At 35.1% G+C, this 14528-nt stretch overlaps 1 protein-coding gene across 1 annotated transcript; it reads left to right on the top strand.

The window, feature by feature from the left end:
- Positions 1-10638: 10638 nt before the first annotated feature.
- Positions 10639-11880, top strand: LOC108985255 (transcription factor CPC-like). Its single transcript, XM_018957469.2, has 3 exons — positions 10639-10879; positions 11309-11396; positions 11502-11880. Exons 1-3 carry the CDS (start codon positions 10831-10833, stop codon positions 11587-11589), a joined length of 225 nt encoding a protein of 74 aa, XP_018813014.1. The 5' UTR covers positions 10639-10830; the 3' UTR covers positions 11590-11880.
- Positions 11881-14528: the final 2648 nt, after the last annotated feature.

Raw genomic sequence — 14528 nt, 5'->3', positions numbered from 1 at the left:
ACTTGAGTGTAAATGTTCATGTTCCAATTTGTTTCAAAATGCCATTTATGTTGATTCTATTTTTCTTCTCAATAAAATTGTGTTCATCATGCATTCATAATGCTTTTGTTAATAATCTTTCACGCTCATGAGGCATGTACAGGAATTAAGCGAAATATGATTTATGAAGAACTCTTACAATTTATGGCATAGAAGTTTGAAGCATGATTAAAGAAAAACTCCTGTGACTGTGACATAAAATCTTGGAGAATATTTTTTAAAAAAAGTTGTAGAGATTAGTACATAAAATATTTTCTACACTTAGATTTTATAATCCCAGTTTGTGTGGATTTGTACTAAAGAAAAGCAAGTCAAACATAACAATAAAAGATGCCACAAGGAATATAAAGTTTGTTGAGATAATGCTTATAGATACATGTAGGCATTGTTTCCTATAATGTTTTATAGATAGAAGTATCTCATTACTTTCATAGATGACTTTCATGGTATAGATGAATCTATCTGCGAGATGAGAAGTCTCAAGCCGTTTGCAATTCTTGATATACTTTGCATGGGGAGGAAATACAACTAGCTAGTAGGGTTGTGCAAAATTTCGAAATTTTCGACTCCGCCCGACATCCGCTCCGATTCTGACATCGAAATTCAGAGTCGGAATTCGGAGTAGCTCCGAATAGATAATCGGAGTCGGAGCTCCGCTCTAAGGAGCTCCGATTCTGATTTTTTTTAAAAATAAAAACCCAGCTGTAAAACGACGTCGTTTTGAACATTGGCTCGAGCGAGATGTTGAGCGCAAGTCGAGCGAACCTCTCTGGAAGAGTTCTGCTCGAGCGCCACGTCGACTGAACCTCTCTGCATGGGTTTCGCTCGAGAGCTGAGTCGAGCGCACATCGAGCGAACCTCTCTGGAAGAAATCTGCTCGAGCGCAATACGAGCGAATCTCTCTGTATGGATTCTGCTCGAGCGCCACATCGAGCGCACTTCGAGCGAACCTATCTGTATGGGTTCTGCTCGAGCGCCGTTTGGAGTTCTGCTCGGAAGTCGGAGTTCCTATCGGAGGTCAGAGTCGGAGGGACAATTTGGCTCAGACTCTAGTCGGAGTCGGAGGTCGGAAATGACAACTCCAACTCCATCGGAGTCGGAGCATAGCCCTACTAGCTAGGTAAAAATGTGAAAATCATTGAATTGGTGAAGATCATGAAAATCATCGAATTGGCTTATTTCTTTCTTTTTGAAAAATAGTAAAACTCTTAAAAATAACGGTATTTATTTTAGACCATGTTCCTAGTAAGTAATATCAAAGACTTGTTTCGAGTTGTGGATTGATAGGATACCTGATTTAAGATATATACATGCATTGATAGTTAAGCTAAAATAAGACTTAATAACCCGAAAGAAAGGAAGTTGAGTCTTATAAAGTTATCCATATAGCTATTGGGTCAAACGACAGTGGAATTTGGAAGTTAAGATTCAGATCAAATTGTTAAAAAAGGAAAGTGAATAGGGATTGACAAAAAAATGAAGATATTTGGTATAATTCTCACTATTTTGGTATATTGAATATGGTGTTTATAATTATTAGATAGCCTTAGAAATTTTCCCACCTATATATGGAATTGTCCTAAAAATAAATTGAGTTAATTTAATACGAAAAATTAAACTTTTATTGCACTATGCAATATGGGTTACACGAAAAAGCTATCCAACTTCATGGAAGCGAAATTTCATCAGATTTTGACACAAATGAGGAACAATAGAAAATGAACAATGGAATTGTCTTAAGGGCATCTACATGTACTTGACTCCTTTCTTAAAATGCGCCTTTGAAGTACTCCTACATGTCATATTCTCCAAACATGCTACTCATAATTTGAAACATGGAGTATTAGAAGGATCAAATTATAATATATTATTTGTTTAATTTCTTTGGTATCAAACAATAGCCAAATTTTCACGTGACGAAATCCCAATTAAGTCTCTTAAAACTATTCCTGATCTGTTATGGGTGCTCTAACATTTTAGTCATGGAATTGCATCTATTACCCAAAATTAATCGGGAGCAATCTTAAAACTATTCTTGGTAAGACACAATGAATTTGAAGAAAAGAACTCTACTTAAATAGATCACTTATATACGTGGCACAAGTGAACAAGAGACTTGCTGATCAAATAGGCTTGATTTACTAGAATCTGGAAGCCCATGAACAATGAAAGGATGAAAAATACCTCTGTATTCATTAATTAATCTGAAACAAAATTATAAGGTTTTTCCTTCAACAAGATACTTTCAATACATCTTGGAGCCTCTTCTATCCAAACTACTTCAGATTGTCAAAATAGAGCTTCTTTTGCTAAAACATGTGTTGCTTCATTTGCTTTCCTATACACAAGTTTGACACTCCATTGCTCTCCTGCCTTTAGCAGTTTCTTTGCATCTTCAATGACATTACAATAAATAGAATAATCTTCTTTCCCTTCATTGCCTACATTCACTAAAACTTGAGCATCACCTTCAAACACAACTTTGCTGAAATTGAGATCTCTACAAACTTTCAAAGCTTTCCATAGAGCATGACTTTCGGCTACTGCAGAATCTAATACAGACCTTTTCTGTTCACCAACAGCAACCCGAATTTCCCCTTCCTCGTCTCTAATAACCACCCGGCCAAGTCCCACCTTTCTTCCTTTTTGATCAACAGCTGCATCCCAGTTTGTTTTAACAAAATTCTCTCTTGGTCTACTCCACAAAGAATCCCTACATTTTGTTCTTGTATCTGAACTCTGCCTTGCATTTTGCTGGACCAGATGGAACATTCTTAATTCTTCTCTAGCTAGTTCCATCATTTGACTTGGGCTTTTGAAAATGCCATCAAATATAAGTTCATTTCTCCTCAGCCAGATGCTCCTCATAACCATAACTTTCTCTTCTAATTCTTCTGTACTTACCTTCTCCACCAGTCTTTCCCAAAAAGCTAAAAGATCAAGTTCATTTGAGCTCTATTTCTGAATCACATTTATTGATTCAAACCAAACATCTGCTGCTACTGGACAGGACCATATTGCATGCATTGTTGTTTCAACATCACTCTTACATATTGGGCATATTTGATCTTCTATAATTCCCCTCAAGGATAAATTGTTTCTTGTAGCTAACAATTCCTTTGCAGCTTTCCACATAAAGATTTTGACTTTTTTGGGATATTCAAACTCCATATACCCCTCCACCTATTATCCCCTTCTCTTCCTTCTGAGCATTCACCCTTCACTGCCTCTTTCCTACTCATTTTCATTTCAAGCTAATAAGCACTACTAACAGTAAATTGGCCTTTTTTAGTGTTGCCCCATATCAATTTTTCCTTAGAGTCCATCTTACTAATTGGCATACTGCATATCTTGTCTACTTCTTGAAAGAAAATTCTCTTAATCAACTGTTCATTCCATTCCTTATCAGAAATCAGATCACAAACTTTAGTTTCTTTGTCCAGTATTGTGCAAGGAGATTGAATACAAAAAGAAGGAGTTGATAACCATTTCTGTCCCCATATTTTTATACTTCTACCATTCCCAACCCTCCATCTTAAGCCTTCTTTCTACAGATTCATTGCTCCCATACACTCCATATAAAGGAAGGTCTATGTCCCAATTTTGCATCTATCAAGGAAACTGATATGAAATATTTATCTTTAAACACCTTAGCTACCATACTCCTCGGGTTCTGTAAGAACCTCCAACCTTGTTTGGCCAGTAGGGCCATATTGAAGGACTCTAGGTCTCTAAAGCCCAAACCTCCTCTTCCTTTTGATTCCCCTAACTTTTCTCAACTACACCAATGCATACTGCTGCTTTTTTTTTTTTTTTAATTACCCCACCAGAAGTTTGCCAACAATGAGTTTAACTTCTTACAAAGGTATTTTGTGAGTTTGAATACACTCATGGTGTAAGTTGGTATTGCTTGTAAAACAACCTTGATCATAACCTCCTTACCTCCTGCTGACAGAAATAAATTTTTCCAGTTGTTGATCTTTTTCCACACTCATGAAAGGGACAAACTTGGAATAATGAAAGGGTCAACTGGATAGTAGTGGGTTGGAAAATCAATGGGTATTGGATCCCTCAACCAATTTTGTGTACAAACGAGTGCCTCGACTGTTCTTAGAGATAGTGAACTACGAAATGGGTCAAGCACTCGACCCCCTGTACTGAAGGCTGATTCAGAAGAAACAGTAGAAACGAGAATGGCCATTACATCCTGTGCAACTCTTGCCAAAATAGGATAGTTTACTTCATTGATTTTCTACCAATCTAAAATATCAAAATTTGGAGCTCGTGTCTCACAACCATGTTCCAAGTACTGATCGATCTTTGATTTGTTCATCAATTTAGATTCAATTATTTCTTGCTCATACTCAACCCAAAAACTCTGTTGAGAATCAGAATCAATCATACTAGGATCAACTGAGGAAGGAGGCTCAGAATAGGAAACTCCATTTAAACTCTCATACACAACACTATATTCTCCATAAATATCAATCATTAATTGTTTCATTTTTGTCATCATTTCTTCGACTAAATTACCACCATATATTTTTTTGAACAAAAAATGCAAAAGATTAAATTTGCATCTTGGATCAAGACCAACAACAATAAATATCATCAAGTTAGTCTTCTCGATTGATCCCCAATATTTATCATACTTAATCTTCATATTCGCCGCCATACATTTCAACACTGCATCATTACTTTGACACATTTTTGACAAATGTGATTGGATGCCACAAAGCTCTTGGAAATATGCATTAGATGTGACATACAAAGAGCCAAAAAGTCTCACAGTAGCATCATAAAAAATCTTCAAAAACTTTATCAATACTCTAACTCTCTCCCAATCACTAGAGTTTGGAGGACTCAAGTTCACATTACGACAATAACGAAAAAAAGAATCATCAATCATTTTCCAATCGCAGAAATGGTTTTTTAAATGCTTCTGCAACTTCTAGCATTAGATAAGTCAAATTCCATCTTGTGGAAACATCAAGGCATACCAATTTCGTACAACCAATTTTCTCCTTCTCTATACACTTTTTGAATTTATCCATTCTTGCGGGAGAGGATCTAACATACCTAACCGCATTACGCACCCTTGTAATTGAATCATCACAATCTTTGAGTCCATCATTCACAATGAGGTTCATAATATGGGCACAACACCTAATGTGAATATACTTCCCTACCAACAAATGACCTTCTACGAATTTTCTCAAATACTCAATGGCAACATCGTTTGAGGAAGCATTGTCAATTGTAACAGTAAAGATCTTGTCAATACCCTAATCTTGTAGACATGAATCTACATACTTTCCAATAGTTTCTCCTTTGTGATTAGGGATCATGCAAAAGTTTAAAATTCTTTTGTGTAGTTTCCATTCACAGTCAATAAAATGTGCAGTAAGACACATATAATTTAAGTTTTGAATCGACGTCCATGTGTCAGTGGTTAAACTAACCTGCCCAACCGTCTTAAATATTTTCCTTAACTTCTCATTCTCCATTTTAAATAGTTTAATACAGTCTCTCGCCGCAGTAGTTCGAGATGGCACTTGGAACCTTGGTTCAAGTGATCTACATACTTTCCTAAATCCCTGGGCTTCTACTATCCTAAATGGAAACTCATCACAAATTATCATTTCTGCAATTGCCATTCGTACAATTTCTGAATCAAACTTATGTGCATTTGCCGAGTTATTGACATCACTATCTCCAATTCCCTCAAGAGCCCCCCTCACGACTCATAGTCTGTTGATCCGTAAGTCTAATTCTATGAGGATGTTGCTTACAAGTACCAAGATGCTGTAGCATACTTGATGTACCATGTCTTTTGGGATGACAAGAGTAAATATTGTGACAATAATTACACTTCGCTTTTGGGTCATTTAAAGGACATCCATCTATTTTAGTGAAATGATCCCACACTGCTGAGGGGTCCTTATTTGCCCTCCTTTTACGAGGAGAGACTGGGAGACTTGTGTCACTAGAAAAGTTAATATTTAAAGCCATTTGTGATTGGTTTTCCAAAGGAGTATCACTTTCGAAGCAATCCATATAAGAGCTGACATATAATATAACATATAAAAATCAAGATATTAGGATATGAACTGAAAATTACTCTATTTGGTAAAATATATAGCATTGGTTATAACATTACAACTTAATATTTTGCACAATGTATATAATAAATCAACATCCCATTAGTTCACAGAGACAAACAAGGGAAAGAACAAAAACATAAAACCATTCACTGTTATCTTTGGGGTTTCACAACTATATTGAGTGATGGCTGCACATGACTTTTCAAGTTTAAGAAGGAAGCTACAGAACTCTCATCAAATCCCTTACAGTCTTGCATAACAATGCCTTTAAATATCCTTCACTCCTTTACTTCAGAACTCTCATCAAATCCCTTTCTCCCTCTCTCTGCATAACAATGGTTCTAAGCTTCAAGAGCCCATTCGTCAAGTTGGAAGACAAAGAGAGGGATCAGGAGGAGAACATGCATAATAAGGCCGGCTATGCAGGTCATAAAAGCTCAGAAAAGAATTCTTCAGCTATAGGGTTGAGAATCCTCATACAGATTTCACAAGATGAATCCAATATCCTCGTGAAATCAGCATTCAGAAGCCAACCCACCTCTCAATCACACCATCTTCAGACCAAACCTCTCGAATCTTGCTTTCTGAAAACATGTCAATTATGCAACAAGAAACTAAGCCTGGATAAAGATGTGTACATGTACAGGTACCACATCTATATTCATGTATCCCAGCTTGGGTTTGGGTAAACCGAAGAACAAAGAAATTAAGTTTATAATTGAACTTTTCATCTAACAGATTGATTTTACATTACTAATGCAGGGGTGACCAAGGGTTTTGCAAATTGGGGTATTGACAAGATGATAGTACAAGGAGAAAAATTATTTAATGGTCCACTGTTTAATTATCAGACTAAGTGTAAGTGACTAAACTTTCTGCAATCAGCAAGTATAAATTACACAGTAAAGTGAAATGACATGAAGCGTTCTAAAAAATAAGGACAAGATCTAACATCCTTCTGTGCTTAAGATTGTCATTTATTCAATTACATTAATTGGAATCATAGATAAATATAAAATTAACCTTAAGATTTGTTTTTATGTATTACTTCATATTAATTATTATGATAAAAGAGATTCATTACTAATAATAGTTGAGCTCGAAATTTTTAGGGAAGCATTAAAAACAGCACGAGACAACACAAAATCAACAGTCTCGTTTCTTCAAAGGTATTGAAGGCAAAGACTGAATCATTTCATTAGAACGTCCATCATATTTTCTGTAGACTAGTAACAAATTGGATATCAGACCTTATAATGTGAAATTCAACAAGTTTATAGCAATTAGCAATCATGTGAAAGATGAGAACCAATGGAAGCTTACAGCAAATTAAGGTCCTTGAAGGGTTCAACGAGATGGAGACCATAAAAGCTCGAGCAATTGTTTCTAGAGGCCATCTAACAACATGAACCCATTTCAAGCTCCACAAAATAGAGGATGGAATGAATCAATTCAACATTTCAACAGAAATTACCGCATATTAGAGCAAACACATAAAAGAAATTATGGATAAACAAAGACAACGACAATCTGACGACCAAACAGAGAACACAGAGCACCAAACAAAGTTTCAAAACTTAAATCTTACCCCGAGAGAGAGAGAGAGAGAGAGAGAGAGAGAGAGAGAGAGAGAGAGAGAGAGAGAGAGAGAGAACGCACCTCTGCAATGACCGCTGCGATCGGCGACGGCTAAAGGAGATGGAGAACGGCGACTGTGACTAGGGTTTCCGCAGCGGAGAGGAGTGTCTTCGTCTTCGTGTTCAGATGCAGAGTCGGTTTGGATGGATTCGACGGGTTACTTTTACTAAAACCCGGCATCATTCATATGACCCGATGAACCCGTCTCTCACTGGTTGGAGAAGTCGGTTCTGGCGGACGGGTCGGGCTTAGGCCCAATTATGCACAGCCCTACCTTTTGGGACTCGATTAATCAATATAGAAAAGGGCATTGTAGTCACACACTTCATAATCATGTTTATTAGCTTCTTCTCAAACCCCATAGTATTCATAATAGCCTCTAAAAAATCTCATTCAATACGATCGCAGACTTTTCTCATATCTAACTTTATGGACATGTATCATTTTTTCCCTACTTTCTTTTATTTCAAATAGTGGATAAATTCATATGCAACAAGGACATTATCGATAATAAGAACGACCAGGAACAAATGCACTTTGGGATTCAGAAATTATAGACTGAAGTACCCTCTTCAATCTTTTAGCAATTACTTTAGGAATCAATTTATAAATTACATTACACAAATCGATTGGACGAAAGTCTGCCACCTTCACAAGAGATTTCTTCCTTGGAATCAGTGTAATGAAAGTATGATTCAACCAAGTGGGAAACTCACCAGTGTTTAAAGCTTTCAAAATTGCTGCATTAACTGATCTGCCAACAACATGCCAAAAGTTTTGGAAAAAAATTGGGGCCATGCCATCTGATCCAAGAGCTTTTGAGGGATTCATCTTTTTTTGTGCTGCAAGCACCTCTTCCTCAATATAAATCTTTTATAATTCTTCATTCATTGGCCCAGTCACCTTTCTTGCCAAAGTTTCAGGAAATTAATCGGACATCTCTCTTGAGAAGCAGAGAAAAGATCCTGAAAATAACCCAAAATAATACTATCTCTATTTTCACTTTCTGCCATTCCCCATTTTCATCTTGTAATCTCTTCATGCTGTTCTTTCTTCTCCTATGTGAAGCTTTAGTATGAAAGAACTTTGAATTATGGCCTCCTTCCTTCAGCCACAATGCATTTGATCTTTGCCTCCACATAATCTCCTCCCTCTCTAACCATGTTTAAACCTTCATTCTTGCTAAAATATGGTCCTCTCTATCAACAAAAGTGGGATCCCTTTCTTGTACCCGTTGAAGTTTCTATTTTGCTTTATGTAGTTGATGTTGAACTCTGCCAAAAGTAGTACGATTCCAAATTTTCAGCCCCTGTTTGCAATCAGATATCATAGCCATAATCTCTTCCATGTCATTCCTCCTTGTTCCTCTTCTTCATGATTCTTCTATAATCCTCTCACAACCTGCCTCCCCAATCCATATGGCTTCAAATCTGATTTGTTTATGTCTTGGTCTTTGTGTGTAACCCCTTCTAATTTTAACCAAATTAGCTTGAAAGTTGTTTATAAAGAAAATATTTTATACGATTTAAATTATGTTATTAAGTATAGATTCTTACATTTTTAATTTTAGAAGTAAATGGTTAATGTGTACTGTTATTTTGAATGCTTTAAACCTAATTTAGTTTATTTTTATTAATATTTATGACTTTTATAGATTTTGATATGATTTTATTATCTAGTATTAAATTTTATAGTTAGACTTCAATAATAAATAAGTTAGGATTTAAAGTTTTAGTCTGAGAAACTAAATGGATATTGAAGAAGTTTGGGAAGTGATGAGATTTTAGGGTTATGAGGAGTTTAGGTTTTGAGGAATTAAAATAGAATATTTCAATATTTCAAGTTTACAAATTGAAATATGTGTTCGATTGAAAATTTACAGAGGTTACATGACTATTTTATAGGTGACAAGTAATATTTTTCTAGAATTATTGAAGAAAACTTCTGGAAAGTTAAAAAGTCTAAGTAAGCGGGAAATTGAGGTACTATCATATTCTTAAAAAAAAAACTTATAACTTAGGAAATATAGGCTTAACGAAAGTTTTTATCAATTAGCCAACTTTTAAGGATCCGAAAAAATTATAGGATATCAATCTCAAAACTATAATCATTTGCAATACGAGGGATTTACATGAATTGGGATTGATGATATACACATTCTTTTCCTTGTCAAAAAGATTGTTGTGCATAATTTGGAAATGCTATGAAGCTAGCGATGTAGTTATATTGCGGTTTGTAGAAAACATGCATGTAATGATTTCTCTATTATTATTGTTGTTATTTTCTCAGTATCTCTTTATCATTCGATGATTTGGTAGCGGGTGGCGACATTTTAGAATGAATGAATGACCTAGAAAGTAGAGACATGGTTGATAAGGAGGCAAGAAAAATAAGTCCCACATAGAGAGAGAGAGAGAGAGAGAAGAGTATAGAAGTTACCTACTTTAATAGGCACAACAAGTAGATGTGTGTCTTAAGGCATGTCTGTTCTCATTTGGCAGTTTCTTCTTAATTACTGCGAACACAACCAGGGTCCATGATAATCTACTTTATTAATACATTCCCACCAAACAATGTTCATGAAGGAGCAGTTTGTGTGCATTACTCGCACCAAAAAAAATCTCTGACCATGATCGTGATTGGCCAGGCCAATACATAGATATACCTCGATATCTCGAGACTTTTCATAAATGATGACTCGAGACTTTTCATGCTTTCGTGTTGCTTAAGATTTCGCATACGGGTGTGAGCAATAACACGCAAGAATAGCCTATCTGCAAAAATCTACACCAACCACCATGCGAAGGGAGTTCAACAACCTATCAACGTTGGACCAAAGCCCACCCTGTCAACTACCATTCTTCCTTCATTCCACCTTCTTTCTCACCGCCCATTCTTCTCCCTCCATGGACTCCTATTAATACTAGTTAATAACTCCCCTTAATTCAACACTCAATTCCTCCACTTGCTTTAATATTCTATATACTTGTTAGCTATAATAGTGGAAAAACTTGTGGCGCTTTGAGCTTGTCTCATTTTTCAAAACCTAATGGCTGACTCGGGTCACTCTTCAGATGATTCTTCTCTGGATTCCAGAGGTACCCGTTTGAAATTATTGCTGCTTTTTCATTTTTTTTTTTTTTTTTTGCATCTTCAACTCTTCCTTGGCGGTTTCCGGATGCCACTTCAGTGAATTTAGTAAGTACGCGTTAGAAATTACGATACACTTGAATTATTGTGTCTCTTCTTCATAATTTTCGCCTCTAAGAGCTCCAGGACAAAAAGGGGAGTTTGGGGGAAGGACTTGGGTCACTTCTATAGTAATACACCTGTTGGTTTCACAGATACTCCCGAGAAACTCTTGGTTTTATTGCCTTAAATTTCCTGTGTAATTTATTAATTGAGATTGTCTTTGCATCCTAGGTACCTTCCTACACATATTACTATTTTGAAGACTCTCTTTAGGATTTCTACTTTTGGGTCCTTTGTTCTGGAGATAAATAGAAAGTAATGGCTTTTCTCTGCAGATGCAAATGGCAGTCAAGATTCCAAGCTTGAATTCTCTGAAGATGAGGAAACCCTTATTACAAGGATGTTTAACCTGGTTGGTGAGAGGTGGGCTTGTTTTTCTATCCTTTTATTCTTGATTTTCCAACACTTTATTGTTGGAAAGGTTTTGAATCTCCAATGAGCTCATGAGAAAAAGTTGCTAATCCCCAGGTGGTCTCTGATTGCTGGGAGAATTCCAGGAAGAACAGCTGAGGAAATTGAGAAGTACTGGACTTCAAGATACTCGACTAGTGAATGAAAGGCCAAGATTTTGGATGGTGTTTCTCCTTTAGAGCAGGAAAATTTTGGGGTGGGGGGGTTGTAGTGAAGCTTGTTTATGTCGAATATGTCAGTTTCCTTTCCTGAAAGACACAAAATGTGTCCTGGGTTTTTACTGAATGGGGGGCAGTGTTTTTACTTCAAAGCAAGTAAATGTACAATGGGTTGCTCTTATTGGTATGGTGATGAATGTGTGTAATTGAAATATAATTTTCTATTATGGGAATGCTTTGTTTTAATTTATTGGTTTAAAGTACTCAAGATTGAATTGAATAATTTCTTCGTTAGACTGCACATTCCTCTGTCAGGCTGTGGTTTTGATGGAAAACAGGGCATCTCTGAAAGCAGAGTGCCCCTTTGTCAGAAATGTATGTTTTTTACGAGGATCCAGTGAAAAGTCTCCCTCGCGTTTCTGCAGACTGCATTACCTGGTTGCATAGCATGCTTGGTGCATAGAATCCATGTAAACAGTATTTTCATTGATGTGAGGGCCCGTTTACACGGACTCGTGCACCTAGCTGTGCTAACTGCTAAGAAAAGTTGAAGTTGCCCTTTGCTTTTCAGACCACGTTTTCCATTTCCTCCCTGCGTGCTTCACCCTTTAACAAGGTCTCCACATTTAGAGCATTCACAATGAATTTTCTATCAAATTCTTTATAATTTAAAGTTAAAAAGTATATTTTATAATTTTTTTTTAAATTTTATTCATCTTTAAAAAACTTTTTACATCTCATTTTCTATTTTATTAAAATAATATTTCTCTATTCTTTTTTTATTATTTTTTTCTCTCACTTTCATTTACAAATTTAACTACTCAATATTTTTTTCTTATATTTTGAACTATTACTCTAGTAAATATTTTAAATAAAAATTTAAATTATTTTTAAAACTATTATTTAAAACTATAACAAATATGAGTATGAGAGAAAGTGTAGATGATTGGAAGAAAAATTAATTTAATTAAAATGAATAAAATATTGATAAAAATGATTTAAAAAAATAATTTAATTAATTTAATATGAAAAACTACTATTCATTCCGTAAATCTTTTCTCTAAAATAGAGATTTAGATAGAAGGAAGTTTTGAGAACATTCCTTAAATTTTTCTTCAAATTATAGAAAAAAAGAAATTATGAGAAATCCAATGGGAATGCTCTTGCAATCTATGAATTTCTCCCTTTTGTACCACTTTGTTCTTTTCCACGCTTCACCAAGCTTTTCTCCTCCGTTTCCTCCACCATTTTTCTCAGTTCAATCACCTCTCTGATGAGGTGTCTACTTTTTTTCTTCATTTTTCTCAATGATTTTCATCACTTCTGGGGTTCAGATCTGCCCGTTCTCTCTGTCCTTCGACAATTCAAGTGGGAAGGTCATTCAACTTGATGACATGCTTCCTCAAATATGATGTTCTAACTCTTGAGTCCAAACAATTTTCAAGAGTCACGATGCACATTCTATCGATGAAAAGTCAATTTATCTGAACATGTACGATGGAAATGCCTTGTATGAGTTTGGGTTTGTTTTAATAAAGTAAAAAAGACACGTTGCATTTACACGGTCTTCACAATTCTTATTCATAAAAAATAAAAATAAAAACAATAACAAGAATAAAAAAAAAAAAAGAATTTAGTGGGATTTGTTAAAAAGTACAGAAATACCTTGAGACCTGAATTTGGGTCTTGAAGTTGTGTCCCAAATAAGATTTTTTTATTATATTTAGTGATTAAAGAAATATTTTTTTAATGATATTGTGAATTTTTTATTTTTTTAAATTTTTTTTATGATACTTAAAAAAATATATGAAAATAAATTAAAATAAAATAAATAAATAAAATATACTATTCGATAGATTCATTCGGATTACTTTTTTAATGGTTGTAATAAGGCTCTAAAAAGTAGGGGTGTGCAAAATTCTGAAAATTTCGACTCCGTCTGACTTCCGCTCCGACTCCGACTTCGTTAGAGTCATCGGAATTCGGAGTAGTTCCGAATATCTATTCGGAGTCGGAGTCGGAGTCGGAGCTCCAAGAAACTCCGATTCCGACTCCGAAATTTTTTTTACTGAACACTTGCGCTCGAGCAAAGTGTTTTGTAATGACCACTCCTTACTGAGAGTGTCTCTATTTTTCCTATTTATATTCTTGGAATATTATGGCTGACAATAGTTTATATAAGGGAGGAAGTAAAACGGAGTACGTATGGCAAGAATAAAATTGGAGGGTAGTGCAATGGTAAAGAGCATATGACAATGAGAAGTTTTGAGAATTCTAAAAATTTGTCCAAACATGTCCTTGCGTTTGGATGGTAAGACTATCTCAAATCATCTAAAATAATTTTGTACGGATGAATATACTCTCCATCCAAATACACATAACTTGTTTCATCTAAAATAACCTCACTTCTTTTTTTTTTTTTTAATCTTAAATCGGCACTATTCATTGAAACGATTTTTATTTATAAAACATATAAATAAAATAATTATTCTATCACTACGACAACAAATCAATCACTAATACGATTTATTATTTTTTTAACTTTTTATAATAAGTTAAATATATTTCAACCTATTTCCTATATTCAAACACATCAAAATATATCTCAATTAAATCTACCAAATCCACTCAAATATCCTAATGCACTATTATTTACAAATAAATTCATATCATTTGTGACATTCTTAATATTATAAGACAATCTCAAACGCTCGAAGTACACAAACACGCAGTTAGACCAAAGGGAGACAAAGCATGCCAATTAAACATTAATTTAGGTAGACAAGTAGGGTCTCGCACCTACGAATCATAGGCTTACCCATTCGGTTGCAAAGCATGTCATGGATTTAATGCATGCAAAGAAAAACTTGCTTCCCTACGTGAATGGAAGACAATACGCAATACACCAATAGAGAGAGAGTTTTTT

This window comes from Juglans regia, chromosome 1, assembly GCF_001411555.2.
Source record: "Juglans regia cultivar Chandler chromosome 1, Walnut 2.0, whole genome shotgun sequence".
Lineage (NCBI taxonomy): Eukaryota > Viridiplantae > Streptophyta > Magnoliopsida > Fagales > Juglandaceae > Juglans > Juglans regia.
The sequence above is the reverse complement of the archived record's forward strand: the minus strand, read 5'-3'. Positions and strand labels throughout refer to the sequence as shown.